General features: G+C 33.2%; 1 protein-coding gene across 2 annotated transcripts; it reads left to right on the top strand.

Annotated features, from left to right (window-relative positions):
* The first annotated feature begins 3,875 nt into the window (after positions 1-3,875).
* LOC126746246 (odorant receptor 43a-like) lies at positions 3,876-26,043 on the top strand. 2 transcript variants are annotated; one of them, XM_050454403.1, is made up of 6 exons: positions 3,876-4,103; positions 5,350-5,680; positions 5,783-5,882; positions 5,935-6,027; positions 25,694-25,849; positions 25,903-26,043. In XM_050454403.1, the coding sequence occupies exons 1-6, from the start codon at positions 3,902-3,904 to the stop codon at positions 25,942-25,944; spliced, it is 924 nt and encodes a 307-aa protein (XP_050310360.1). In that variant the 5' UTR covers positions 3,876-3,901; the 3' UTR covers positions 25,945-26,043. The 2 variants fall into 2 exon arrangements, with proteins under 2 accessions (XP_050310360.1, XP_050310361.1); XM_050454404.1 differs by lacking the exon at positions 5,935-6,027.
* The last annotated feature ends 1,050 nt before the right edge of the window (positions 26,044-27,093 follow it).

The following is a 27,093-nucleotide window of genomic DNA, read 5'->3' as shown; positions in this document are numbered from 1 at the left end:
CTTTCAGTAATTCTGCACTAAAGCTGCTTAACTACAATGTGCAAAGCTTAAACAATAAAGTTCTGGAGCTCGAGGTTCTGCTGGCTACACTATCTCCTGACATTCTCACAATTACTGAACACTGGCAAAAAAACCAGGACATAACACTTGTAAAGATACATGGGTATAACCTCTCAAGTTACTATGGTCGCTCTTGTTCAAAAGGAGGTGGCACTGCTATATTTTATAAAGATGATCTCAGTGATCATGTTAAAGTAGAGGAAGTAAACAGTCTACAGACTGGCACAGAAAAAGACTTTGAATTTTGCATTTCTAAAATTGTTATTAATAGCAATAATTCCATAATAATTGTTTGTGTCTACAGATCACCTAGTGGTAACAGCCAATTTTTTCTCCACAATCTTGCTAACCTACTTGATAAGATGTATAATAACAAAATTCCTTTTATTATTTCAGGAGACTTTAACTTTAACTTTAGTAATCCTGATGACCATGGCGTGATGGCCTTGCTTGGACTAATGCAGACCTTTGGTCTAATACCTTACATTAACTCCAAAACTAGAATCACTGCTCACTGTGCCTCTCAGTTGGATAACATCTTCACAAATATGAACTCAAGTCTTGTCATATCTTCTGAAGTCCTTGTTTCTAATCTGTCTGATCATTATCCTCAAATTTTTGTTTTTAAGAGACAGATGGAGGTTCCCCAATGTGGTATGGTTGTGAAGCGACGAAAATTCTCAACACACAACATGAATCGATTTTACAATATGCTGATGTCGGAGGCATGGGAGGAGGTCTATTCTGCTGAAGGAATTGAAGGAAAATATAATACTTTCTTTCGTATTCTCTTCTATTATTTTGATTTGGCTTTTCCAATATGTACGACTAGGTTGAAAAATAAGAAGCCAACCTGGATTACACCAGAGATAAAAAGATATTCAAACTACATAAGAGATCTCTATGTTTGGTACAAATATACTAATTCTAGGGAACACTACGTTACATACAAACATGAAAGAAAACAATATCGACGTTACATCTCCTCTTATAAAAAGTCTATAAATGATAACAAAATCCAAAATTCAAAAAACAAGATAAAATCAGCATGGTCAATCATAAAATCTGAGTCAGGTAAAAATAAAACTAACAACAATATTGTTTTAAGGGAAGATGGTCAGTCCATTGAAAACCCAGCTTTAATCACCGAATTATTTGCTAAACATTTTACTCTTGACCATCAACAAAGCTGTAACTCCAATATACATGACTTGCATAATGATTATCCAACCATATTTCTCAATCCTGTTAATTCTCAGGATATCTTTAAGATATTGATGAACCTTCCAAATAAATTTTCCTCTGGCTTGGATGAAATTCCGGTTTTCGTCTTAAAGTTTGTTGGAATTCACTTAGCCGGACCCATTTCCAATGTGATCAATGAGAGTCTTTCTACCCAAATTTTTCCTTCTGCTCTTAAGCGGGCAAAAGTAGTGCCTGTTTTTAAGAAGGGAGAAAAAACGAATATTGCCAACTATCGGCCAGTATCCGTATTACCATCCATATCGAAGGTATTTGAAAGGGTTATCTATCAAATAGTTATGAATTATTTAACTCACCATCAAATAATAAATAAACACCAATACGGATTCGTTCCCAAAAGATCGACGGAAATGGCCATTTATAGTGCAATACAATATATTATGGAGAATCTTGAGAGAAAGGCCAGTGTGGCTGGACTGTATTTCGATTTGTCTAAGGCGTTTGACACGGTTGACCATTCTTTACTGCTGGACATCCTGGAACGGTATGGCATCAGGGGTGCAGCATCTAAATTACTCAGTTCATATCTAGAGCAAAGAGAACAAATAGTTTGTGTGACACATTCCGGCTCTCCAACGTTTTCCCGCCCCCAAATTATAGGAAGAGGTGTGCCTCAGGGCTCAATCTTGGGACCTGTGCTCTTCCTATTATATGTCAATGGCTTGCCTGAGCTGTTCCCTTCTGATATGATTTGTCAATTCGCCGACGACACATCAGTTATAGTTGCCAGGAAGACAGTGGCAGATCTTTCACGGGGCTGCTCATCCGCAGTGGAGCGCATGAGGACCTGGTGTCTGGACAGTAAGTTGTCTTTGAACTCTGGTAAAACGGGGTTGATTAATTTTTCGAAGGCCAATATTGTCTCAGAATCTCTACTTGTGTGGTCTGGTGGGCAGTCAATCCCTGTGGCCAATAGTATTAAATTCTTAGGAATACACATTGACCCCAATTTAAATTGAGAGAAACATATTAAAAACCTTTATTCCAGATTAGCTAGCTTGTGCGGATTGATTAGAAGATTAAGGGATGTAGTGTCTGAGGTATCTCTTCGCCTATTTTATTTCGGACAGGTACAGTCGATCTTACAATATGGTATCTGTTTCTGGGGATCTGCAAGAGGAGCTCTAGATATATTTAGAATGCAAAAGCGTATCATTCGTTGTTTATTGGGCATGACCTACAGAACTTCCTGTAGGCCTTACTTCTGCAAACTAAAAATACTCACCCTTCCCTCCCTATACTTTTCTTCCTTGGTGTTATTTGTGAAGAGACACAATCATTTGTTTGTTGAGAATAGGGAAATGTACGCTGAGGATGTGACTATGATTACACGACATAGAAGCGATCTCCGTATTCCATTGCATAATTCAGCTTACTATGAAAGAGGTTCTCATTATATGGCCATCAGGGCTTATAGAATGCTACCTGCTGATATTAGAAGCATTGAATCTACAGTCCAATTTAAAAAAGCTGTTTACCACTGGTTGCAGATTAAATGTTTTTATAATTTTACTTTTGAATAATAATTTTAACTTAACTTTAACAAAATAACAAAATTTAAAATAAATATTCTAAATATCTAACACAAGATTCTAGATAAGAAAAATTAATGTACCCCATGGGAGCTAGATCCTCCTTTGTATGACGTTGCTTTGTCGTCCTGTATACGATTTTGTTGGCAAATAAAGGATATTATTATTATTATTATTATAATTCTCAACTTCTCTCGTATCTTTTTATGTACTACTTCTAAGTCTTTCTCAGGTCTTGCTTTAAAGAGGGTTATGGAATGAGGGTTAATGGAAACATAATTTTAGGTCTGTCCTAGGATTCATCCAACTTTCGTCCTCAAGTGCACCTCAGCCAGATAAACTTATTGTTCTCACCCCATCATTTCTCTATTCTATCTAGCCTTACACTTCGCTGCAGTGCATTAGCCTATATAGGTTTACCGTATGGTATATTTTTTGCTTCTCGGTTTAGTGTGTTTTTCTCAAATATTTATTACAATATGTAACATAATGCCTCAAAATCGCAGATTATGTGACAGTTTTTGATAGTTTTGATGACTGTCTCCGTTGTAGACACCAATTTTATAAAATGAATTCGGTGTTATCTTGGATTCCACATTTATTTCATACAGAGTTTGGTTTAATAAAGGGTTTCCATTCAAGCAAATTTTATCCCATTTATAATTTTCTCGTACACAGCCGTGTCCTCGTCCCCACAGAAGTTTTTATTATTAAGGTTCCCCAGCTTCTAGTAGGCAATTCCATACCAGCTTCGATATCATTGCCAAGGCTTTCAGGGCTACCGAGGACTACCTCTTGACTTGGTTTTTCTCGAAAAATACCCGCTCCAGTGCCTTGTGAATCAGATCAGGTCTCAGGATATTGTTATGGCATATAAAACAAAAAATTATTAATTTAATTTATAAAATGTATATTTAAGATTTTGTATTTTTTCATGTTATTATTATCACTATTTCGAATTACGCCATTTTCAAATTTTTATTTCTTTAAATTGATATAACTTTTTAGGTGTAGAATGTATTGCCTATCTGATTCTGAGCTCAATAATGGCGGTTAAGATATCATTATGCCGTACTAAAAAAATGACTGTCGTCATAAAAAGGGCCATTGACGGTGTTGATCTTACATTTATGGGAGGGGCGGAATACGTAAATTCAGTTTATAAGCAATACACCAACTATTCCAATAATATTTGTAAGCTGTTTATTGTTTGGTCATTCGTTGTCGGATCTTTATTAAATAGCTACAGTAAGTAAACAAAAATTGAAAAGTAGTAGATATAAAAGTACTGGCTGCTTTCATTATCTTATTGTTTTGTATATATTCTTTAGAGATATTTTGGTTTCATTCTTCTGTCACCTATCCATAGAATAGTAAGGAAATTCATTACTTAATTATAGTTTAGTAAAAAATATAAATCTTTGGAGATGCAATTAAAAAAAAGAACGAAGATGTTTATCGAGTTATCGTTTATCGGTTTATAGTATTCTGCATAATGGGTTCGTGCTTAGTCTCAATTTATACAAATGAAATTTTATTTAACAGTGACCAGTAGTAATTACAATACGTAGTGACAAACAATTTATGGATTAACTCTGATTTATCTGCGTAGCTTAGAAGCTCTTAAAATAAACAGCATTTAACGTCATCATTCTGATGAGGTGCAGCAACAACTATTTCAAGTTGTTTTAAAAGCTAGCAATATACCATACTCGTTGCACAGGATGGCTATTTCCATACATAATTTTTATATAGTCCTTGATATTATCAAAAAGTTCTACCATAGGTTTGGTACTACCTTCATGAGCGTGACTTTTTGGAAGAGTTACAGTTTTAATGCTAGTGGCTCCCTCTTTTACTATTCATAAAAATTTCTGCTCATCATTAGGTGCTTTAACTCCGATTACCCATAGAGTCTGATAGGACAAAACATTACGGCAATGTAAGTGTTTTATTGATCTTCGTTAGAAATAAAGAGATGAAAAAGTTTCATTATTATAAATAATTAGGTATAATAAATTCATAAAGTTTTCACCATCGGATTTTTGACACTCATATGACGTGTCGATATGAGCCACTCAACAGGCTAATCAATGATATGACTAAATGATGCGGTTTGCATTGGGCAGGCGCCCCCTGATTTTTTCATCGCTGTTGGTCCTAATACTTCTTTGAATCATCCTTAACTACGATAAACTGTCCTCGATTCAAACTGCTCAACAGCTGCTCAAGACTTTAGATACAAACAGAATATAATGAATTTGGCTAGGCTAAAACGCTTACATAATGAGCAAAAAACAAATAAAACAATTGTTATGTTAGTTTAAGCTACGATGAAAAGGCTTAATAATGAAAATGAAAAAATACATAATTTTGTTTTTGAAATATTAGACTAATAATATTCAAAAACTAATTATTGTTTTATATTTTATATAATTGAAACTTTTAGGTTGGATTGAGTAAATTAAGCTTAATTTGTACTTACCTGTTTTAGGCTTTATAGATTATGTGAAATACCTTAAAGGCAGATACAACGATACCGAAAAACCATTACATATTCCATGTTGGTATCCATTCGACATCAATAAATTTTATGGAATAGTCATCTTCTATGAAATATTTTCAGTCTACTATGTTGATTTTTTGAATATATGCTTCCAAGTTCTATTTAACACTTTAATGATACAAATTTCTGCTGACCTGAAAATTTTACAGTTCAACTTTAAAAACTTTTCCAAAAATATTGATACTGGAGAGGAGCTATCTGAGGAAGAGGCCTATTTACATTTTAGAGAATGTGTTATTAATTATCAGAAAGTTATTGAGTAAGTATAAATTTTAGGATATTATTATATTTTCGTTTCTCAGAAAACTTTTAAATTTTCCGTATTTCGTCGTGTACGCTGTAGAATTTTTTTCTTTTTTAGACACACTTATCGCTTAAATACCGAGCTGAAGTATGTCCTACTGGTAGAATATGGTAGTTCCTCCATAATGCTTGCAGCTGTTTTAGTACAAATTATGCAGGTAAAAACTTATTCTTAAACTAAACTCGAATAACTCGAATCTATTTTACTAGGGAAAAATGCTTTATTTCAACTATCCCTTTTTTGGAATACTTTCATTTCAATGGGGATTGCTAGCTTGGAATGCCAATGAAATAGTTCTACAGGTAAAGACGTTTTGAAAGTCAATCAAATTGCAACCATTATTTTAACTTTTTTTTTATAATATTTTAATTATAGAAGGGTTTAAATATTTTATAAAAATGTTATATTTATTAGCTACGAAAGTTAGACTAATTGAAAGTTTACATTTTAATTTGCTTTATAATTCTATCACGACAAATGCATAGATAGCCATGTCAAGTTACCAATTTATATTACTTAGTGTCATTACAATTTAATTTTGAAATGTCATTTTGATACGCATCGATTATGCAAGTTTGGCATAATTTAATTAAGCTGGTATCTCGTAAACCTACCAAATTTAATATCACGAAAGAAGTAGCCGTGATAGCTCCTGTGATTTATTAACTGGCCAAAAAATAGTAAATATATGGTAAGTAATTAAAACAAAATTAATAACTCTGATCGATGTTAATTGAATCACCAGAAGACTGTTTTAAATCCCTTTCGGGCAAAATACGACTTTGAACCCAAATACCAATTTCAGACTAAACGTTAGTGTTCTAGTTTATAATGATGATATTAAATACATTCACAAGTAAAAGCTGGCATTTTGAAGTAATATAATTTTATAATTTGTGATTCTTAAATTTTCTCGTTCACCCTTAAGTGGCGATTTTAAGTAATAAAAAAATGAGCTATTATTCGGGCTATCGCATGCCCGAAACATATCGCGAAATCTGACAGTCACTATATGAACCTCTAAACTCAGAAAAAGTTATCAACGGTAATCGTGCCCCATTATTTGGCAACATAGCGCCACCCGCAAATGTGTTTTCATTCCCGGAACGACCGCCGTCTATAAATGGATTCGATTGTCTTATTAATTCATTCCCGCTACAGGCGCGTACACATCTGGCGAACGCATGTGGCCGAAGCCTTTCGACCGAACGCCTTCGATAAATGTGTATGCCTCAACAAACGCCAGCAAACGCATGTATTTGCCTTCGCCAGAGTTCGCTCACCGAGCGGTAAATCAAAAGAAAATTTTATGGATTCCAGTGCAGTGCAAGTTTATACCAAAAGAAACTAAAAACACTGAGGTAAGTCAAAATTATTTTTATGAAATAAAATATACCTATATATGAAAATATTACGAATTGTATACAATACGGTCATAGAAATCCACCTCTGCTAACCTTTGTTCTTAACATGAGATATTATTTTCAAAGAAAAACTTTTTTTTATTTACATATTCTGGACCACAACCGCTAAATGCTATTTGACTATCTTCACGGTGAAAAGTGATTTTAAACTTTATTTTCGTCTCTTTTCATATCATGTAGTAAGATCTTTTTAATGTTTTAATTGTAACGCCTCCCTGAAAAGAAAATCAAAAGTGGCGTATGGGCAAAAAGTTAAAATGTCCATGTCAACTTTAAATTTTCAAATAGGCAATTAAACTGCCTTCAAAATTAGGGGGTTTAACTCTACACTTACTATTTCTTAAAAATAGAGAGGGGATTTTTTCGACCGCAACGTATAGAAAGTAATAAGGCAGAAGAATATTATTTGCTGATTAATTTTTATGCATGGGTATTTTGCCAAATCACGCTACCTTCGTCCATAAAATATTCATCAAATTCATTTCTAATTGGTTCACAATTTGCAACTTTTTCGTCCTATCTTAGGTACTGGAAAAAAGGACTCTGCATTTTTATTTTCGTTTCCCTGTCTCCAAAGTCCAGGAATGATTTTTCCTTTTTTTTGCTCATCAAATGTCCCTGCTGGAGTGAAAGTCTGCGAGTCTGGAGTAAAAATGCGGGAATATTTACTTTTCCTTAAGAAGTTGTGTAAATAGACGCATGCTAAAACTGCCAAAGTTGCTTTTTCAGGTGATAGTAGCATCACTTTTCTCAAAATAGCTGACATGATGCCGAAAACATTTTGATGAATACCACTGGCCAAGTGGTATTCGTCATGTTATGTCATGAGAGAGGAGGCTAATAACATTATCGAAATTATGACCAAGGAAGGGGTCTTAAAACGATTGAGTAGTTTACTGATGGTACTGGTTAAGAAGATTGACGGCTCGACCAAATTCTTCGTAAATTACCGGCAGCATAATAACGTGATTAAAAAGGACAGCTATTTTCTTCCTCAGATTGGTGACAGTTTGGAAATCCTGACTCGATCAAAGATTTTTTCCATACTAGACCTGACAAGTGGATACTGGCAAGTTGATTTGGCTCTAAAGATCGGGAAAAATATGGGTTTATAGGGGTTAACAGCACTTAATGCATCTGGACTTTGCATTGCTCTTGTCACTTTTGAATGACGCAGATGATATTATGGTAGGCAAATCGTTTGAGGAGTACATGAGAAATTTAGAAAAAGTGTTCATGAGGCTACGGGGTTATGGATTAAAGTTGAACCCAAAGAAATATCATCTGTTTGGAAGAGCTGTGTAGTACCTGCGTTACGTTGTTTCCAATTAAGGAGCTGCGGTTGACAAGGCATAAGCTTAGACTGTCCAAGATTGGCCACTTAAAGATATGCATGTAATACACAATACACTTCTTAGGATTATGTACTTATTGATTTTAGACGCTATGTGGAGAGATTTGCCAATATCACAAAACCATTGTTCAGAATGACAGAAGAAGAACGAAAATTTTGATAAAAACTGTCCCATGATAGTGAAGGAGCTTCAATTATCTAAAAGAAGCGCCTGAGCTATCCGCTACCTAATAGAAAATCTGTACTGGACACCGATGCTAGCAATGTAGGTATAAAAGTCGTGCAATCCCAAATCTAGGATGGTCAAGAAGAAAAAGTCATTATTGGCTATTGTAGTGCTACTAAGATGCTGTCCAAGTCAGAGCGTAACCATTGCGTCACTCGTTGAGAGTTGCAAGCTGCCGTCAAAGCGCTGGAGGACTTCTATGGGTACCTCCATGGGAAAAATGTCCTGCTTCGAAATAACTATGTAGCTTTAAAAAAGCTCCTTAAAAATCCGCAATGTTAAGTGGCAGAATAGATAGAGAGGCTCCAGGAGTTTAAATTTCGTACTGAACACTGAACAGGGACAATCCATGGAAAATAAAGATGCTCTATCAATAAGACCTCTGTTCAGAGAAATGCAAGCATTGTCAGCGGGCAGAGGTAACAGATGCTCATTTGTTACGAACTACTGTCGTCGACGATACTTATCAAGATTACATCTTGGAGTAACAAAACCCTAAAGAGACAAGTAAGGGAAAGATTTTGAAATAGAAGACTGGCTCAATATCATGGCAGACGTAATGATTGGTCATGTGGCTTGTATGTCCGACAAGTTATGGGCCGCAGAGAAAACAAATGGTTTTGACCTTGTTGACCTTGTTTGGGTTGTTTTTTGAATCAGAAGAAAGTAATACATATTACTTGCTCGTAAGTCGTATTCGTGATTGATTACTTCAGCAGTTGTGTTGAGTCAAACCTTCTACGAAACCAGGAAGCTACTGGGATAAATTTCTTATTGATTTCTGCCGGCTTATCGATCGTCGTCCATAAAAGAATAAAAAAGTTTTAGGCCCGAATAGTGATGGGAAGAGTTCTGGCTACCATAAGATCTGAAGTTGGTTACCGGTTAAGAACCGATGTCGCCAGGGATAACTACGTCATTGAGCTGCGTATAAGAGTAAAGATCATTCATAGTCGCATTTCCATTCAAGATGCCAGCAATCAGATGAAGGACGCATATGATGTCAATACCAAATACCAGAGGTAACTAGGACAACGGTGATTTGGTTTGGTTGTTCAATCCTAAAAGATGAAAGGGTCTGTCACCGAAGCTTCAAACATTTTATACCCCATAGAAAGCTCTAGTGGTCATTAACGATTTCCCTTACACAATACAAAAGCCTCTGTTGGTCTCTTATTATGAAAGACCTGTTTACTACTTTAGTTGAGTACGCTCTGGCATATTATGTAGTTTAGGTTTTGCAAATATCTGGAGAAATGATATCTGAGAGAAAGCCGAGTTTTTTGTTGCAGGTCTATGTCAGTCCCTGGGTTGGGCAAGTACTTATAATAAGCAATGATGAGATTGATAGAAAGATTTTTTACTTGGTTACCAAAGGAGCGTCACATTAAAAGTCAACCTATAAGAACGTTTGGGACGCCTTGGGTACCGTAAAGTTGGAGCTACTTCGGTTCAATTCAGAATATAGACGTGACTTAAAACGAAATAAGTAACTAGTAGTAAATAAATATTTCTAGTAGTCTTAAGATCGTGTTTAGTGTGTACGTGTATAATATATCAGTTCATTATTTTTAAGCGTTAACTATTTTAATTACACTGAAATAAACGGCAAAACCGCTTAAATATTTAGCTGCCAAAAAGTAGGAATAATGTGTTTTCTCAAAAGATTAAAATATTTTTTTCATTGAATTAATAAATCAGATTGAGTACTTTTGTTTCCTTTGGCACTTTTATTTTCATACTGTTAGAGTTTTATACAAAATAATTGTTTTTTGCTTTTTTAAAAATTATCTTTAGTTTTATTTCTTTCTTTAGTTATAACGATAATTGTTAGTTTGTGAGTTGTTTATTTTTAAAAAGATCTATTAAAGGTAGCTTTATTCATTCTAGACTAAAACAGTGATGATCGGTGGCATGAGGCAGGTAAAAATTCCTACTTTATTTACCAGTCAGCCCAGTCCGATACAAAATGACATTGCTGATTTAATTTCTACAATAATCGACATGTAAATTCAAGAGATGCCCATTTTTTTCCATTCAAGCTGATGACATATCTGATATCACAGAGAGGTCTTAATGTATATTTAGTGTTAGATTTGTGGATTCTGATGATATAACCGAACGATTTTTGGGACTTTTTGAAGTGAGTAAAGACCGAACGGCTGAACATTTATTTTCTATTAGATATAACGCTCTTCTCCTTTGATTTAAAAAATAAATTAATGGGACAATATTACGACGGTCAGTTAGACACTTCAAATGATCTGTCTTCGTACTGCCATGATCATAGCACATATTAAATTTGGTTCTGCACAACGGTAACAACTGCACATAGACGCCCAGAATATTTTTTGCAAACATTATGGGAATTCCTACGTTCCAGTCAGCAAAAAAAAACATACATTCTAGTTCTTGTGACACAGTGGTTTTCTAGATCTAAGAGTATTAATTTACTAAACAACGACTGAAGCGGATCTATTAAAGTATTCCATACTATTATTAATTGAAAAACTTCTGGCTATGACTCTATTTAGGTTTTGGTTACAAAGAAAATTTTGGATTGACAAATGTATTATTTGATGTTTTACAAATTTCTCTACAAATCATTCATCTTAAAAAAAAAATTTAAACGTCTTTGACGAGAAAACCTAAATATTTAATGAGACAGATGCAAAAAGAAATCACATTGCTAGGACACCTAGTAATTAAAGACAATATTAAATCAAATCCTTCTAAAGTAAACTATATCCAAATTTTCCGGAACGGAAAACACCAAAATAAAATATTATTTTATACACCATAAATTCTTTGTAATGTCTTGCAAACTATTATCGTCGTTTTAGATCTAACTTTATTAAAAAATTACTCAACAGGTTACTTAAAAAAGACACATCTTTCCTGATTGATTCAGATCATAAAATATCCTTTAGCGACGTAAAACAAATCTTTTCCTAATTTCAAACAACTTTTGTCACCTACTACACCGCATTTGCAATGGGTGCTAACATTTCCTAAGATTTAATTTGAAAAGATCCCGCACTAGCATTTACTTTGAGCAAACTTTGTTATGCTAAAACCAAAATACTCAACGATCAATAGAGAATGACCTGCTATCGGATCCAACCATATCTCTTTGGCTGAAAATTTACTTTACTAACTAGTCGTTTACCTTAACTTGGCTATTTTCTATAAAAAAAAGAAGTAGCTGACATCTAAAACTTGAGAAATACACATATCGTAACGAGCACAAATTCAGGCAAATAAATAAGCATCGGTGCACTTTCTAAAATAACAAATATTTTTTTTACCTTTAAACCAGAAGAAAAATAAAAAAATACGATATCTTCACTAGATTACTCAAAAATCTAAATATTAAATAATATTTTGCTTCATAAAATAATATAAATAATACTTAAAAATATTTTTATTTAAAGTCTTCTCGGATTAACATCGTTCACGCAAAATCAGTTAAAAATCGGAAATACTTTATTTGTACTACCCTACGACCTAGAAACTTGATAAACTGTATTGGAAATGATAAAAACATGATAAAAATCGCTAAAGATATGTGTTACGTGAGGAGAATTTGCGATAATATTTTATTTTAGAAAAATTACATTTAAAAATATGGCGGTGGCAGTTGAAAAATCAATCACTTATAACTGCTAACTTCTGGCACTTATGCGGTTCTCTCTTACATCACACACAAACCTCTGCCGCGCGGTACATCAAGTTTTCAGATCTAGAGCCTACTATATATATTTTAATAATATCAAAGAGCGTAATTAATTTGTAATTATGTGACACGTTAAACGATAGCGAAAACTTAGGAACGTCTGTCTCTTTTTGTACTGATATCGCTGCAGTACCCATGCAGCGCTGGCGCTGTACCCATTCAACTGCTATGGTATATGGTACTACGCGAAGGTCGCGAGACAAAATTAAAAGAATTATATTTGGTAGTCCGGCGGCTTCGCCATTACTTAATAAGATAAAATAAATAATTTCCAGAATATTACGATTTAAAATCTAAGAAAGAAAAAGAAATCACAATGAGCGGATTCCGAACAATATGGATGCAGAACTGGGTAATATTTGTGTGCGAGTTATGTGAACATCTTCCATGGTCACTTCCAGCGAACCCATGGAATTGCCGATGTCAGCATTGTCCCACGACCATGAATATCGCAGATTATAAATATATGTACTTTTGTGTTTTACCTCATTCTTACTTGTTCTGTCAATAGTAATGTAAATATCTGTAATTTTTCTTGAATAAATTTGTTTTTAAAAAGAAGTTGTGCCGATCCCATTATCTAACTGGCGCAGTCGGTAGGATAGTGCGGTGATGATTCGGCCCATTTGAGGTTTCAACCCTTCAGCGCTATCCAGAACCTTGGATCGACCCAGATATTTGGAGACGACTATAAGAGCAGTAAGAGTCGGGGAAGAAGAAGACTACGGTAAGTGCCAAGTATTTTCCTTTCCGCTCCTTTTGAACCCTTTGTTTGAGGATTTCTAGATATATCTGTGTATCGTTCACACAAATTTTTAATTTTAGGGCCGTGTATTGATTATTAGTTTAAATTGCGTATGTAAAACGCATACTTTCCTTTTTTAGGTTTTTTGAAAAAATCTTTTAAAATAATTTTTGATATATTTAATTTTTGGTAATTATACAGATAATTACATATTTTATTTTTAATTATTTGAATTTTTATGGTGGAATTAAAAGTAACCCCCAACTTTTAAGTAGCCTACTCAGTATTACTAATTCTGAGCAAAGCCCATTAACTACTGTAAAAATGCCTGAAGAATTCAAATTCGATCTTTTTAAATCTCGTCTTGCAAACATTAAAAATTATGACGGCAATGTCGATACACTTTCTAAATTTATTTTAAGAAGTGAAGACTTAATTAATAAGTATAAACCCTTAAATAATATCGAACTGAACCAGCACATATTCGAGTGCATCCAAGAAAAGCTTATCGACAAAGCTGAAATAATGGTAGGTAGAAGAGTAGAATTAGATAATTGGGATAAATTAAAAACTGCCTTAATTCAATGTTTTTCTGACAGAAGAGATATTGATTGCCTTGTTCAAGAATTAACTAGAGTTCGACCTTATAAAAATTAAAGTTTAATTAATTTTGGACAAAGATTACAATTACTACTTAGCAATGTAATTCAACGCGTGAGCAATGACACTTCACTGTCACCCATGCAAAAAGTATGTCAAAATGAGCATTATAATAAAACAGCTCTAAATACATTTATTGCTGGTTGCAGTGGCAGCCTAAGAAATAATATGTATTTAAAGAAGCCTAATAGTCTTGAAGATGCCATAGCTTACGTCAATGAATTTGAGAATTTTGAGAAATTGTATGGAAATTTTCATGAACCTAGACTAAAGTTGCATCAACCCCAACATAGAAGTCACCAACAAAACTATAACCCTAACCGTAATCTCTATCCATATAATGCCTACCATCAGCCGCATCAAGTACCACAAAATGTTATATCCAAATATCAATGGCCTTCACAACCTGTGAACATTCAACCCCAACAAATGCCACCTCAACGATTCCCAACAAATCAAGAAGTATTCGGCACGCCCAAGAATGTGTTCCGGCCGAACCAAATTGCAAATCATCAACTTCCAAAGCCCACTCCAATGTCGACAACTTCTAGAACCTATTCTCATAATTCTAGGCAACATAATAATTCTAACAATTTTAAAAATTATAATCGACAACCATATAACTCTGTATCACAAGAGTTATTTAACTATGAATCCCCAGACACCCCTGAGGAAATAGAGACTTCTCAACCCTATGAGTCTAATTACCCCTACTGTGAAGAAGAATCGACCGATGTATATCAAGAGACCCCTAATTTTTATCAGGATTCTCAAATGCACTCACATAACTCTTTTTCAGAAAATCAAAATTTTCGGGAAGACAACCCCGAAAACATAAAAACATAATAGAAATAAATTATTCCTTTTGTAACTCACTTCCCTATGTGGAAGTTCAAAACCCCAAAATGAAACTATTAATAGATACCGGTAGCTCAAGATCAATTTTAGACCCTGCTATTGCGGAAAAGTTTTATTCACACTGTTTATACTATACAAATAATGTAATTAAAACTGCTGTCGGCAATCAAAAAACTAAATTCCAAGCATCTATTCCATTATTTGTTGAATTTGGTATACAAAATAATATTGATTTCGTATTATTTGACGATTTTTTCATAATCATACAGACCAAACTGTTTCTACAACAGTGTCTCAACCTCTACTGGCAGATTTATTTGAAGAAAATCAATTCGAAATTTTCTCAATCGAACATTTCCAAAATTCATTTTCCAATTTTGAAAACCCTGAAAAAATAAATTCTTTGTTACGAACTTTCCATTTAAATAAAGAAGAAAAACACCTTTTATTTAATTTGTGTATTGAATTCTCAGACTTATTCCTGAAACCAGGAGATCAGCTTTCATTTACATCGAAAGTGCAACATGAGATAAAAACCACCGATGACATACCGGTTCACACGAAATCTTATCGCTATCCTTGCGTGCACAAAGCGGAGGTGCAACGTTAGATAAATGAAATGTTAGAAAAAGGAATTATTAGGTCATCAAGTGGTCCGTGGTCAAGTCCTATATGGATTGCTTCCAAAAAAGCAGACGCATCGGGAAAAACTAAGTGGCGTATTGTTTGTGATTATAGGAATTTAAATTCTAAAACAATCGATGACAGGTACCCCATTCCCAACATCAAGACATCTTAGATCGTTTAGGTAGGGCTCAATATTTTTCCACCTTAGATCTCGCCAGCGGATTTCATCAAATCCAAATAAAAAAAGATTCGATTGAAAAAACTGCTTTCTCTGTGAACAATGAGTATTTGAGGATGCCATTTGGGCTGAAAAATGCCCCTGCCATGTTTCAAAGGGTCATGGACGAGCTATTAAAGGATTTGCAGAACAAAATCTGCATGGTATATATGGATAACATTAAAATGTAAAACTTGTTTTTTCAAAATTGAGGGAAGCTAATTTTAAAATACAAGTAGATAAATGTGAGTTCTTGTGTAAGGAGGTAGAGTTTCTAGGGCATGTAGTCACTCGAGATGGTATCAAACCCAACGATAAAAAGATTGCTGCGATTCAAAAGTTCCCAATTCTCAAAAAACAGTGTGAAATCAAATCTTTTTTAGGCCTTGTGGGTTATTATCGAAAATTCATCCATAACTTCACAAAAATCACTAAGCCATTTACTAAATGCTTAAAAAAGAATGAAAAGGTCCAACATTCAGAAGAATTTATTAGCAGTTTCAACACCTGCAAAAATCTTTTAACATCTGCACCCGTACTAGCATACCCTGATTTTTCTAAGCCTTTCGAAGTAACGACAGATGCATCAAATTATGCTGTTGGTGCCATTCTATCACAGGAAAACCACCCCATTTGTTATGCCTCCTGTACGTTAAACCCTGCCGAGGTGAACTGTTTGGAGTTGCAAATATTTTCGGCCATATTTGTTTGGCCATAAGTTTACCATCCACACAGATCATAAGCCTCTTCAGTGGTTGTTTTCCCTTAAGGAGCCTAACTCCCAGCTCATAAGATGCCGTTTAAAGTTAGAGGAGTTTGATTACACCATTCAATATAAAAAAGAAAAATCTAATCAAGCGGCCGATGCACTTTTACGAAATCCCGTGAGTGTCAATGCTATTGAAACTGAATCTGTCTTAAATAAGCCTGGTGATTTGGACGAAATAGTGTATGATTTTCTATAAAATCCAAATGAACTCCCAAACTTAGATGATTCCAACTTGGACGAAATTCTTCTTGAGCCTAATTCTCAATCTCGTCGAATTAATATCTTATCAGATATTACAATCAAGCCTGCTCAAACACAACTGTCTTCTCAAGCCAGCCTCAAGGAAGAAAGTTCAGAAAATCTGCCAGAATTTACTATAACCCCAATATTTTAAGCCCCTTCTAAAACAAGAGTTGTTAAGGAAATTAAATGCAGTCCTAAATACAATCCTTCAGATATAACAATTTTCCCTGTGGACCAGCCTCCCGATCTTCCTAATATTTCTGATAATACTCCAGAAATTACTATTATTCCATTAGAACCAGAAAACCCCGATCAATCAAACGATATCGAAACGGCCCATACACCTATCGAAAATCCAATTTTAAATCTACCTATAACTGAAAAATCTTTGAATACCTTTAAAAATCAAATTATTATTACAACCGGAGATACCCAAGATATTCAGCTAAAAACGGAAAAAAATATTCGAAAACAAACGAATGTACGTAACCGTTTCAGCAAGAGATCCAACACCCAATTTTATTGACTTATTAAAACAATATATCGACCCCAAATACACCTATGCTATTTATTTTCGTAATGACAAATTAAGCAAACATTATACTATAATATTACAAAATTTATTTAAGAATTCCTCTTTTAAAATAATCTTATGTTCCAAACTTTTGGAAGATATTGTGACATCAGATGACCAAAAAGAAAAACTTAATTTGTATCACACCACCAAAACTTGTCTTAGAGGAATAAATGAAATGAAAATGGCCCTCTTATCAAAATTTTATTGGCCAAAAATGACAATCGATATTGAAAATTTTGTAAATAATTGTGAAATTTGTTTAAAAAATAAATATGATCAAAATCCACCTATCATTAAATTTAACTTGACCCCGACAAGTTCAAAACCTTTCGAACACATCCATATGGATACCTTTAAAATTTCAAATGCATGTTTTTTAACCATAATTAATTCCTTCTCGCGGAATAGTCAAGCCTACCCCTTAATCTCATTAACCGGAATTTCTATAATAGAAAGCCTATTCCAATTTATAAGTCATCATGGTTTGCCCCAGAAAATAACTGTAGACTCAGGTACTGAAAAATAAAAAAAATGTTGAAGATTTTTGTAAACTCTATAAAATTGAGTTATATTTCACCACCCCAAAAAATAGTAACAGTAAGTCACCCGTAGAACGGTTTCATTCCACTTTAATTGAACATTTTAGGTGCCTAAAAGAACAACACAGTCATTTCACAGCTGACCAGCTGATAAAACGTGCCGTATTAGGTTACAATAACTCTATTCATAGTGTAACAAAGCAAGGTGTATGCTTTGATAATATATCAAGATAATAAAAGGCCATATAAATAATACGGATCCCTTTGACTTAAGCGACCACGTAATTATATCTAATTATGTACAGTCTCATAAAGATAGCACGAAATTATTATTTAGCAAGATTCGAGAAAGGAATACGATGACTAAGGAAAAGGTTATAAATAAGTGTAACGAAAAGAGGTCAGAACCCCCGGACTTTTCTCAAGAGAAAAATGCCGTTATAAGAACAAAATTAAGAAATAAAAACATGCCAAAATTCAAAACAGTCCCCATAAAATCTCAAAGTGGTATATTCACTAAAAAGGGTTCTTATCACAAAAATATTGTCAGACTTCCAAAAATTAAAAAACGAAAATCTTTACAGGAAAACCAGAATGAAGAACATTCCACTCTTACTTTACCTGTTTCAAATTAATTTAGATTGTCAAAATCTTATTAATTTTGTAGATAATTTAGAGGACGCCATTATGTTTGCAAAACTAAATGCTTTACATGATAGTATTATATCCACCTATGAATTAGAAAATATTATGGGCTATTTAAAATCAATTTATAACAAAGATCAGTTGCCAACTTTTAAGAACCCAATTAATTATTATCAATTTTTGAAAACTCAAGTAACTTTCTCTGATAACAAAATAATTTTTTCTATTCACGTACCAATCTTGAAACCTCAAACATATTCGTTCCTTCGCCTTTTTTCTTATAATCCAAAACTCCCAATTAATCATCCCTAAATACTCTTACTTGGCACGAACGAAACAAGAGGTCCAGTTTAAAGCAACCGATTGCCCTTTTCTGGAACATGCCTTTTACTGCAAGGAGGAGTTCTATCCACGTGATGACTGCATCCTCCAAGTCCTGGACAATGTGAAGCCCACTAGTTGCCAGATCATTGAAGCCCATGTTGACGAACCCATTGCTGAGCAAGTGACTACAGACGAGGTCCTGATTTTACCCTAGCAAAAAGTTAGAATTGCCACCCAGTGTAATATGGATCAATCGTTCGATCTGGGTGGACCCACTTTACTAAAGATGCCCAGTAACTGCACTATCTAAGTTGGTCAAAAGAAATTTAGTAATAATTTCAAGATCCAGTATGGAAGGCCACTCGTACTACCTGAACTACAAATAGTAAACTTTTCTGATCCTTCAACTGTTCTGAGAAGTAAAAACTTTGCTGAAATAGACTTCAATGAAATCTACCAGCTCTCGGGACAAATCAATCAGCTTTCACCTGTACAAGAAGTTTCCCAAAAACCTGTCCAATACCAGATGCTATCAGTAGGTACCTTAGCAATCCTGATCTTGGTACTACTCATCATATGTCTACTCAAAGGGAAGACCGCTATCCAAAGATGCCAGAAAAAGACACCAAAGGATGCGGAACGAGCAGCCCCAAATCCAGAAAATATCCCTATTTTCTGACTTGAGGAGGGAGGAGTTATGTGAACATCTTCCATGGTCACTTCCAGCGAACCCATGGAATTGCCGATGTCAGCATTGTCCCACGACCATGAATATCGCAGATTATAAATATATGTACTTTTGTGTTTTACCTCATTCTTACTTGTTCTGTCAATAGTAACGTAAATCCGTATCTGTAATTTTTCTTGAATAAATTTGTTTTTAAAAAGAAGTTGTGCCGATTCCTTTATCTAATTTGCGCGTACCAACCAACAACAAAGATTTTATTGACAATAACGTTATTTAAACTTATTTAGCACTTTTTTAAATACTTGTTGATAATATTCTTACCAAATTACTGACAGGTTTGCTGATCATAAAAATTGTTATTCTTAGGTTTATTTGAATATACCCGATTTGAGAAATATTGCAAAATATTTCGAAATAAAATTTAATAAAAATTTAATAGAATTAAACATTTCGAATTTAAATTTGGAAATTTTAAAAGTCAATTTAAGAAAGATAAGTTAAAAAATGAATTTGCAATATGTTATGCTTATAAACAATTTCGAACCCTGACATCTCTGCAAGAAATTATTACAAGCACTTTTAAAAGCGACTTTGTTTAATAACTACAATGTCGTCAACTTCTGAATTTTTCAGCATTAAAAAGAATAAAAAGTTAAGTTTAAGAAAAAGTATTAAGCAAGAATGACTAAGCTTTGATGTCTTTTGAAAAAAGCTTGCTAAACAAAACTTTTTCTTCTTCAGACTTTAATAAAAAAATTATTGAAAGTCTCATAGCTAAGTCAAATAGAAGAATTGTTTTAAAATATAAAACAGTGCTATTATATTTTATATAGTTTTCAGTGTTACTTTATGTTTATTATTTAATGTTGTTTCTTCTGCGTTGATTTTTGCTATTTAAAAAAAATGTTGTGTTTGTCTCTTTATAAAATAAACAGATCTAAAAATTGATGATTCCCTCGAAAAATTCTCAGAAAATCTAAGAAAAGGGCGAGGCGTGGTCAAATTTTTATCTTCGTCACTTCTTACATGTCTTTTATTTATATTAGAGGACTTTTCCTCACCAGTTTTGTTGACAACGGACAGCCATTGACCATAAAACCAATTATTAAGTATTTGTAAATGAGTCTCAGTCTCAAACACCTATATTAAAACTAGACATTTTTGGTCCAAACGAAGAATCAGACTATAGATTTTAAATCTCACACATTACAATTTAATTGTATTAATTAAATTGTAATGTGTGAGCTTTAGCAGAGAGAGATGGCGCTGCTAGCGTGAGCACGCTTATTCAGTAGCTGCTACTTAAATATGGCTTTATTTAACTATTCGCTATCTAAATAATTTTAGATTTAAGTATAAAATAAAGTCAGGTGGCAGTTGATACACTGTATGATAAAATTTCTTGGAGAAAAACATCCTGTGCCGTAAAAATTTGAATTTTACTGTAAGTGAGGTTATAAGTGCGCAAAAAATGGTTTTGTCAAGAAGTGATTTCCTGTTAATCGTTTCCTGTTGTTTATTTTATTCAGTTTGTCAGTAAATTTATTTTCTAGCAGAGCAGCTACCTTTTGAGTGAGTGAATTCAAGAATGACTCCTCCATAAACATTGATTTTATGCTGTCCAGCATTTAACTAAAACTCTAGTTATTGATACTAATAAATTTGATGCAGTTTTATTAACTGAAACATGGATTAATAATTTTCAAGATACTTCGATTTTTGAGATATCGGGATATACACTTTTTAATTGTAATAGAGAACATGGTAGAGGAGAGGGAATAGGAGCTTACTTCAAGAATAATTTAAATGTTGAACAAATCAAATTTAATTTTAATGTTTCAAATACACTTGAAAACATTTGTTTTAAAATAAACTTAGGATCTAAAACAATTCCCATTGCCAATTTTTATAGACCTCCACATCTAAATGTAAATTTGCAGCTACAGGATTTTGATAATAATTTGTCAGAATTAATAATGCAGTATGATAGTATAGTTTATGTCGGTGATTTTAATGTGATTTTTTTAAATTTAGATAATCCAGTTCAACATTGTTTTGAGTCATATAATCTCTACCAAATGTTGAGTGAGCCTACATATATTACTAGTCATAGCAGTAAATTATTAGACCCAATATTCGTTTCTAATACAGATTTTGTTGCCACTTCTGATACGCAGTCAACTGATGAAATCTCTGATCATAGACTAGTCTACGTAGATCTAAACTTTTCTGTTAAAAAAATGCCACCAAAATTTGTAACTTACCGATGCTATAAGAATTTTGAACATAACTCATTCTTAAGAGACCTACAGTCATTGCCCTGGAATAATATTTTATACGAAAATAATATTTAAAAAAACATTGAATAATAACCATCTTCTTTTTGTATTTAACTTTCATGCACCAATCAGAACTGTAAGGGTTACAATGCCAAAAGCACCATGGTGAACCCCTAATCTTAAATTGCTTCTGAAGAAAACGGACAAGGCTACTAGAATAATTATACGAATTTAAAAAATCAAAATTTATTCAAGACTGGACAAGGTACAAGGAACTACGCAATTTTACGCTATCTATGATTAGATCGGAAAAAAAATCCTATATTAGTTTTACATCTGCCAGAAAATCACCGAAACAACTGTGGAATACATTAAATAGTTTAAGTCTATGCTTAAGAAAGTCCAAAAGTATAGATTTGCCGCAAAATCTTTCTCAATCTGAATTAATAAATCAATATTTTTCACAATTTATCCAAAATGTCTTAGATGGCAGTACAAAAATAAATTATAATAATAATATATTTAATGCTAATGAAGTTGTGCACAGTTGAAGAGGCGAACAAAGCCCTCCATAGCATAAAAACGAACGCTTGCGGTGTGGATGGTATTACAGCGACAATGATTAAACAGTGTAGCCTTTGTTGATGCCTATCTAAAAACATTTTAAACTTATGTATAGAACAAAATTATTTTCCCGCCTCTTGGAAATCCAGTATTCGTAGGCCATTTCCCAAAGTAAGCAAAACCACCTCATTCAGCGACCTACGAATAATATCTATATTGCCTGCAATGTCAAAAATACTAGAGAACATTTTATATAAGCAAATGTATAACTATTTATATCTGAATAAAATAATTCCTGATGTTCAAAATGGCTTCCGGAGGGCGCACTCAACAACAAGTGCTTTGTCAGTGGTCACAAGTGATATTATCGAAGCGTATGATGAGGGCCTGGAGTGCCTGGCCCTATACTCCTGGATTATTCGAAAGACTTTGATACGATTAATCACGAGCTGTTAATAGTAACATTTAAATTTTTTGGATTTAATTTAAATTCGTTGACACTCTTAAAAACTTATATTGAGAATAGAACACAAAGAATTAAATTGGGTGAAGAATTTTCTGAAGAGCGTCGGGTGCTCTCTCGGGTTCCGCAGGGGTCAATTTTGGGCCCTCTTCTATTTATAGTGTATACAGCTGCTGAAAACCCCAAAATTTTGCAAAGTACAAGACTTCGCTGATGACACACAGCTATATTGCCATTTTAATATAAATGATTGTATTGGTACATTAAATAATATAAATAGGGACTTAGAATTAATAACAAAAATTTCTGACCAACATTCTTTAAAATTAAATTCTGCAAAATCTAAGCTTATATTTTTTGGTAGAAATAAAAGTAAAAGCGTATTTACATATGTGAGCAATATAAACATACAGGGTGTCGGACTTGAGTTTTGCAATTCTGCTCGTAATTTGGATATTTGAGTGGACACTGATCTTAACTTCAAATGGCATGTAAAAAATCTTATACAGAAAGCTTACATTTCTTTAAAACAATTGTATAATAGCCGCCATATTCTACATGTCGACTTTTAAAAAAATTATGTGAGACTCTTGTTCTCTCCCATTTTAATTATGCAGACTTTATCTACGGACCTTGCCTTAGACAGACTGACAGCTATAGAATACAAAAAATTCAAAATATGTGTTGTCGATTAATTTTTAATTTAAGAAAATTTTATAATATTTCTCATAAAATAAATGAAATTGAGTGATTAAACATATTAAATAGACGGCTTCTCCATCTTAGCATTTTTTTTCACGAAATAATAAATGTAGAAAAAACTATCTCCTCTGCATTCACAACAAAAATTAAAACTAATTCCGCTGTTCACTCTGTAAATACTAAAAATAAGAAAAAACTTGTTATCCCCAAACATAAAACTACATTCTTTAAAAAGAGCTTTTTATATAACGGTATGAAATTGTATAATTCCATAGCACATGACATAAAGCAAAACAAGTGGATGAGTATGATCTTACCCATCGCTATTCTTTTGCCAGTGACCCAGGGTGTGAAATGATTAGACTTAGGTAAGATAATTGTTGTTTTTTTTAGATATAGTTTTTTTGGAGATTAATCATTTTTGTTTTAAAGTTATTTTATACTATAAGTGCATATTTATTTATTTTTGTTAAACTTACAAATAATTCTGTAGGAGGGTTGAGTAGCCTTAGGCTAGACTTCGCCCACTATTAGGATTAAATTGTGCATTTCAAATATTTTCTGTAAATAATTGACAAATAAAAGATGTTTATTATTATTATTAATAAAATTAATTTAGTTATATTTTGGTTGGGCTTCCTATGTGTCATACTTCACTTATGCCAAACGTAAATGCGGACAATAAAATGGAGTATATTTTCATAAAATTTTTGAAATTGTCCAAAAGGAAAATATAACTTGAACGTATATGCAATAGTTAATAATTTTAGTTACTTGGAGATCTCTTTGTTTTTTCCCTTGTTTACCTACCTATCGGAGCCCCCCTATGTTGTGTCTTTTAAAAAATGTCCTGCATTGGCTCCAGGACGAGAAGCGTGTGACCCTGTCTAAGATCCCTAGTATTAATCTTTCTTGCACTATTCCTATTTTTATACTCTTTTTATTAGATACAATATCATACTACCCAATAGTATAATTTTTTAAATACTATATTAACAACCTGTTCTATTATGAATGAGTTCCTATATTGGAACACGTGGCTGAATGTGCCAAGCACAAGGCCAAAAAACGAAAAAAAAACATTTTGGTTGGGGAAAAACTGACCATATGTTTTTTAATTAAATAAGCAAATTTATTGGGGATTGCACAATGAAATAATATTGTCTATATTTATAATATTTATTATTGTGTAAATAATACTACACAATAATAAATATTATTGTGTAGTATTATGTTATACTTGTTACCATATGACATATTATACTTGTTACATATATTCTGTATATCATGGTATTATATAAAGTTTTTAACCAGTATAAGAATTAAACCGGATAGAGGATGAATTTGTTTTAATTTGATATTTTTACAATACGCTTTGCGTATTGTAAGAACGCATCCAGCTAAATTGAGGGATTTTCGGACCCTGCGTTACATAAACGTAGTTTGGTTTTATGGCGATTTTTTTTCGGATTTTCACCCTTTTATGTACGAAGGATGGGCGTATATAATGGTAAATTTTTTTTTTCGCCACGTGGCAAAAAACGGGTTTTTAAGGAAAAAATGTTGATTAAGGGGTTGTAGAAAACTGACTGTGCCGAATTTTCTGAAATCATTGACGTCAAAGGCCTCCATGGAAAGCAGCTTTTAAAGGACGCTTTTTAAGATAAATCCTTTAGAAGGAGGATTACCTCGCGAAACGGTTATGAGGTCTAAACGGTTTCCTTCATGATGATGCGGACAAAACAGCGCTTTTCTACGTAAATGTAGCTTTCTTTTTTGTTAAAACTATTTAAAAAAAAAAGCCGGTTTAATCAACCTCTCATACAGGGTGTCGCATAAATAATAATTTAAGAGCTTCCTTTTAACAAAAGAATGAAGTTAAATTAAATTTTCCTAGACCGAATGTCAAAGACAACCAAGATACAGGGTGATAAAGTTAATGAAAGTTTTTTGGAATCTAGGCTATCAATTTTATACTTATTCTTCGTTTTTACCAAGTATCGACAAAGGGTTTTTTTATATAGGCAAATAAGAAAATTAATCTTTTTTAAAATTATATTATAGAGAGTGCCACCACCAATATTTCGATTTTTTTAACTCCGTAACTTCTTTAGGATTGGTATAATTTAATTTTTTATTTTAAATATTCATTGTGCAAACACTTTTGCTTAAAAAAGTCACACTTTAAAGATCTCGCTAAGATTAACCCTTTTCGAGATAACATTTAAAAGTTATATTAAGTTAGAAGTTAAGTAAGAAAAATTACATTCACAAATTATTTAAATTTAAAATAAGCCATAAAATAAAAGAAATTTCTTTTTTTTATAGAGCCAAGCCTTGGCCATGGCTATTTTTGAGAGTAACTGGTACGAGCAGAGCAAACGTATAAATCAGATGGTAATTATTACAGTGCTTAGAAGCAGAAGACATCTGTATTTAAGCATTGGGCCTTTTGGAGAGATGGTGATCGATTCAGCTGTATCTGTAAGTCATTATTGTATTAAACATATACAAATTCATTATATTAATATTTTTAGCGGCTTAAATTAGCTTATTCCTTTGTATCGGTGATGTCTTAAAAAAATTCGAAATAATTTGAAAAATCTATACAATAGGACTATCACCTGTAATTAGACTAGAAAAGATTAGATTTAAATTAAATTAGAAATGAGCATAAATTTTTGTTTTATTTTCACATTCGAAACAAACGAGTACATAAGATCCAGAAGAACTTTATTGTAGGTTCTTGAATTGGAAATGGTAAATTACTAAAAATTAAATCACAGAACCACTAACTAAAACTCTTTATTTTACTCTCTACATGATGTAGCATTGTTGTGTCAATCGTTAATATAAGCTAATTGTTATATCCGGCCAGAGAGTTTAAGCGACACATTTGATTCTTAATGGCATGGCACAATTCCGGCTTCTCAGGTTATTGAAGTTCTGGCACTGATTCGTCTGCTTCTTCCTCCATGCCTCACACTGTAATGGAAACAGCCGCTGAACTGGTTGCAACAATTCGCGCTTGAGTTTTAACCTTCACTAGCCATATTATATTATCTTTGTAGCACGTACAAGTTTTATAATCTGCCCGGCGGGCCACTTTATCCTATGCGAGAAATCATTCCCGATTATTACCAAGCTAGTTCTTCTAGGCAAAAGACAGATAAAAAGTTTTTCTAGGCAAGCATTTCCAAGAACTCATTAACTGTTTGCAGTACAAGTTCGATTAGTCTCTCGAAGAAACCGTCTCACCACGAGTTAAGTTAGGAAGGCGTAGTTAGCACCTCTAAAATTGGTTTCCTTGTCGTGTAAAATACTTTAGGATTTTACTTGCAAAAAGTTTAAAGTAGATAAGGACGGAGTGATGACCTTTAGATGTTCAAGATCAAAGTTTGAATGACATAGCGCTTAACAGGAACGATAATGGGAAATCAATAACTGTTTTTATCCTCCCTGTTTGAAACTCTAGACTTCAGCCATATCACTCCATGATTGTTATAGAACGGATTTAAGCGCTTTACTCGCTTAACTTGAAACGACTTGAAACTTAGAACTTAAATCTTTTTTAGAGTAAATATTTCAGCACAATATAGTTCTTCGAAGGGAAAGTCAGCTGGATTACAAGCTCCTGGAAGTTGACAAGATTAAAAAGATAATATCAATTTTCTAATTCCAGGCACCCTATTAAACACAAATGATCCCTATTCTTCATAACGTTTAAT

Source organism: Anthonomus grandis, chromosome 17, assembly GCF_022605725.1.
Source record: "Anthonomus grandis grandis chromosome 17, icAntGran1.3, whole genome shotgun sequence".
Taxonomy (NCBI): domain Eukaryota; kingdom Metazoa; phylum Arthropoda; class Insecta; order Coleoptera; family Curculionidae; genus Anthonomus; species Anthonomus grandis.
This window is presented reverse-complemented; position numbering and strand designations above follow the sequence as displayed.

Coding starts and splice junctions, on each gene's coding strand:
- LOC126746246 (XM_050454403.1), top strand. CDS start 3,902: ATGGCGGTTAAGATATCATTATGCCGTACTAAAAAAATGACTGTCGTC. Junction 5,883..5,934: donor TTTTAGTACAAATTATGCAG/GTAAAAACTTAT, acceptor CTATTTTACTAG/GGAAAAATGCTTTATTTCAA. Junction 6,028..25,693: donor CCAATGAAATAGTTCTACAG/GTAAAGACGTTT, acceptor TTTTTTTTATAG/AGCCAAGCCTTGGCCATGGC.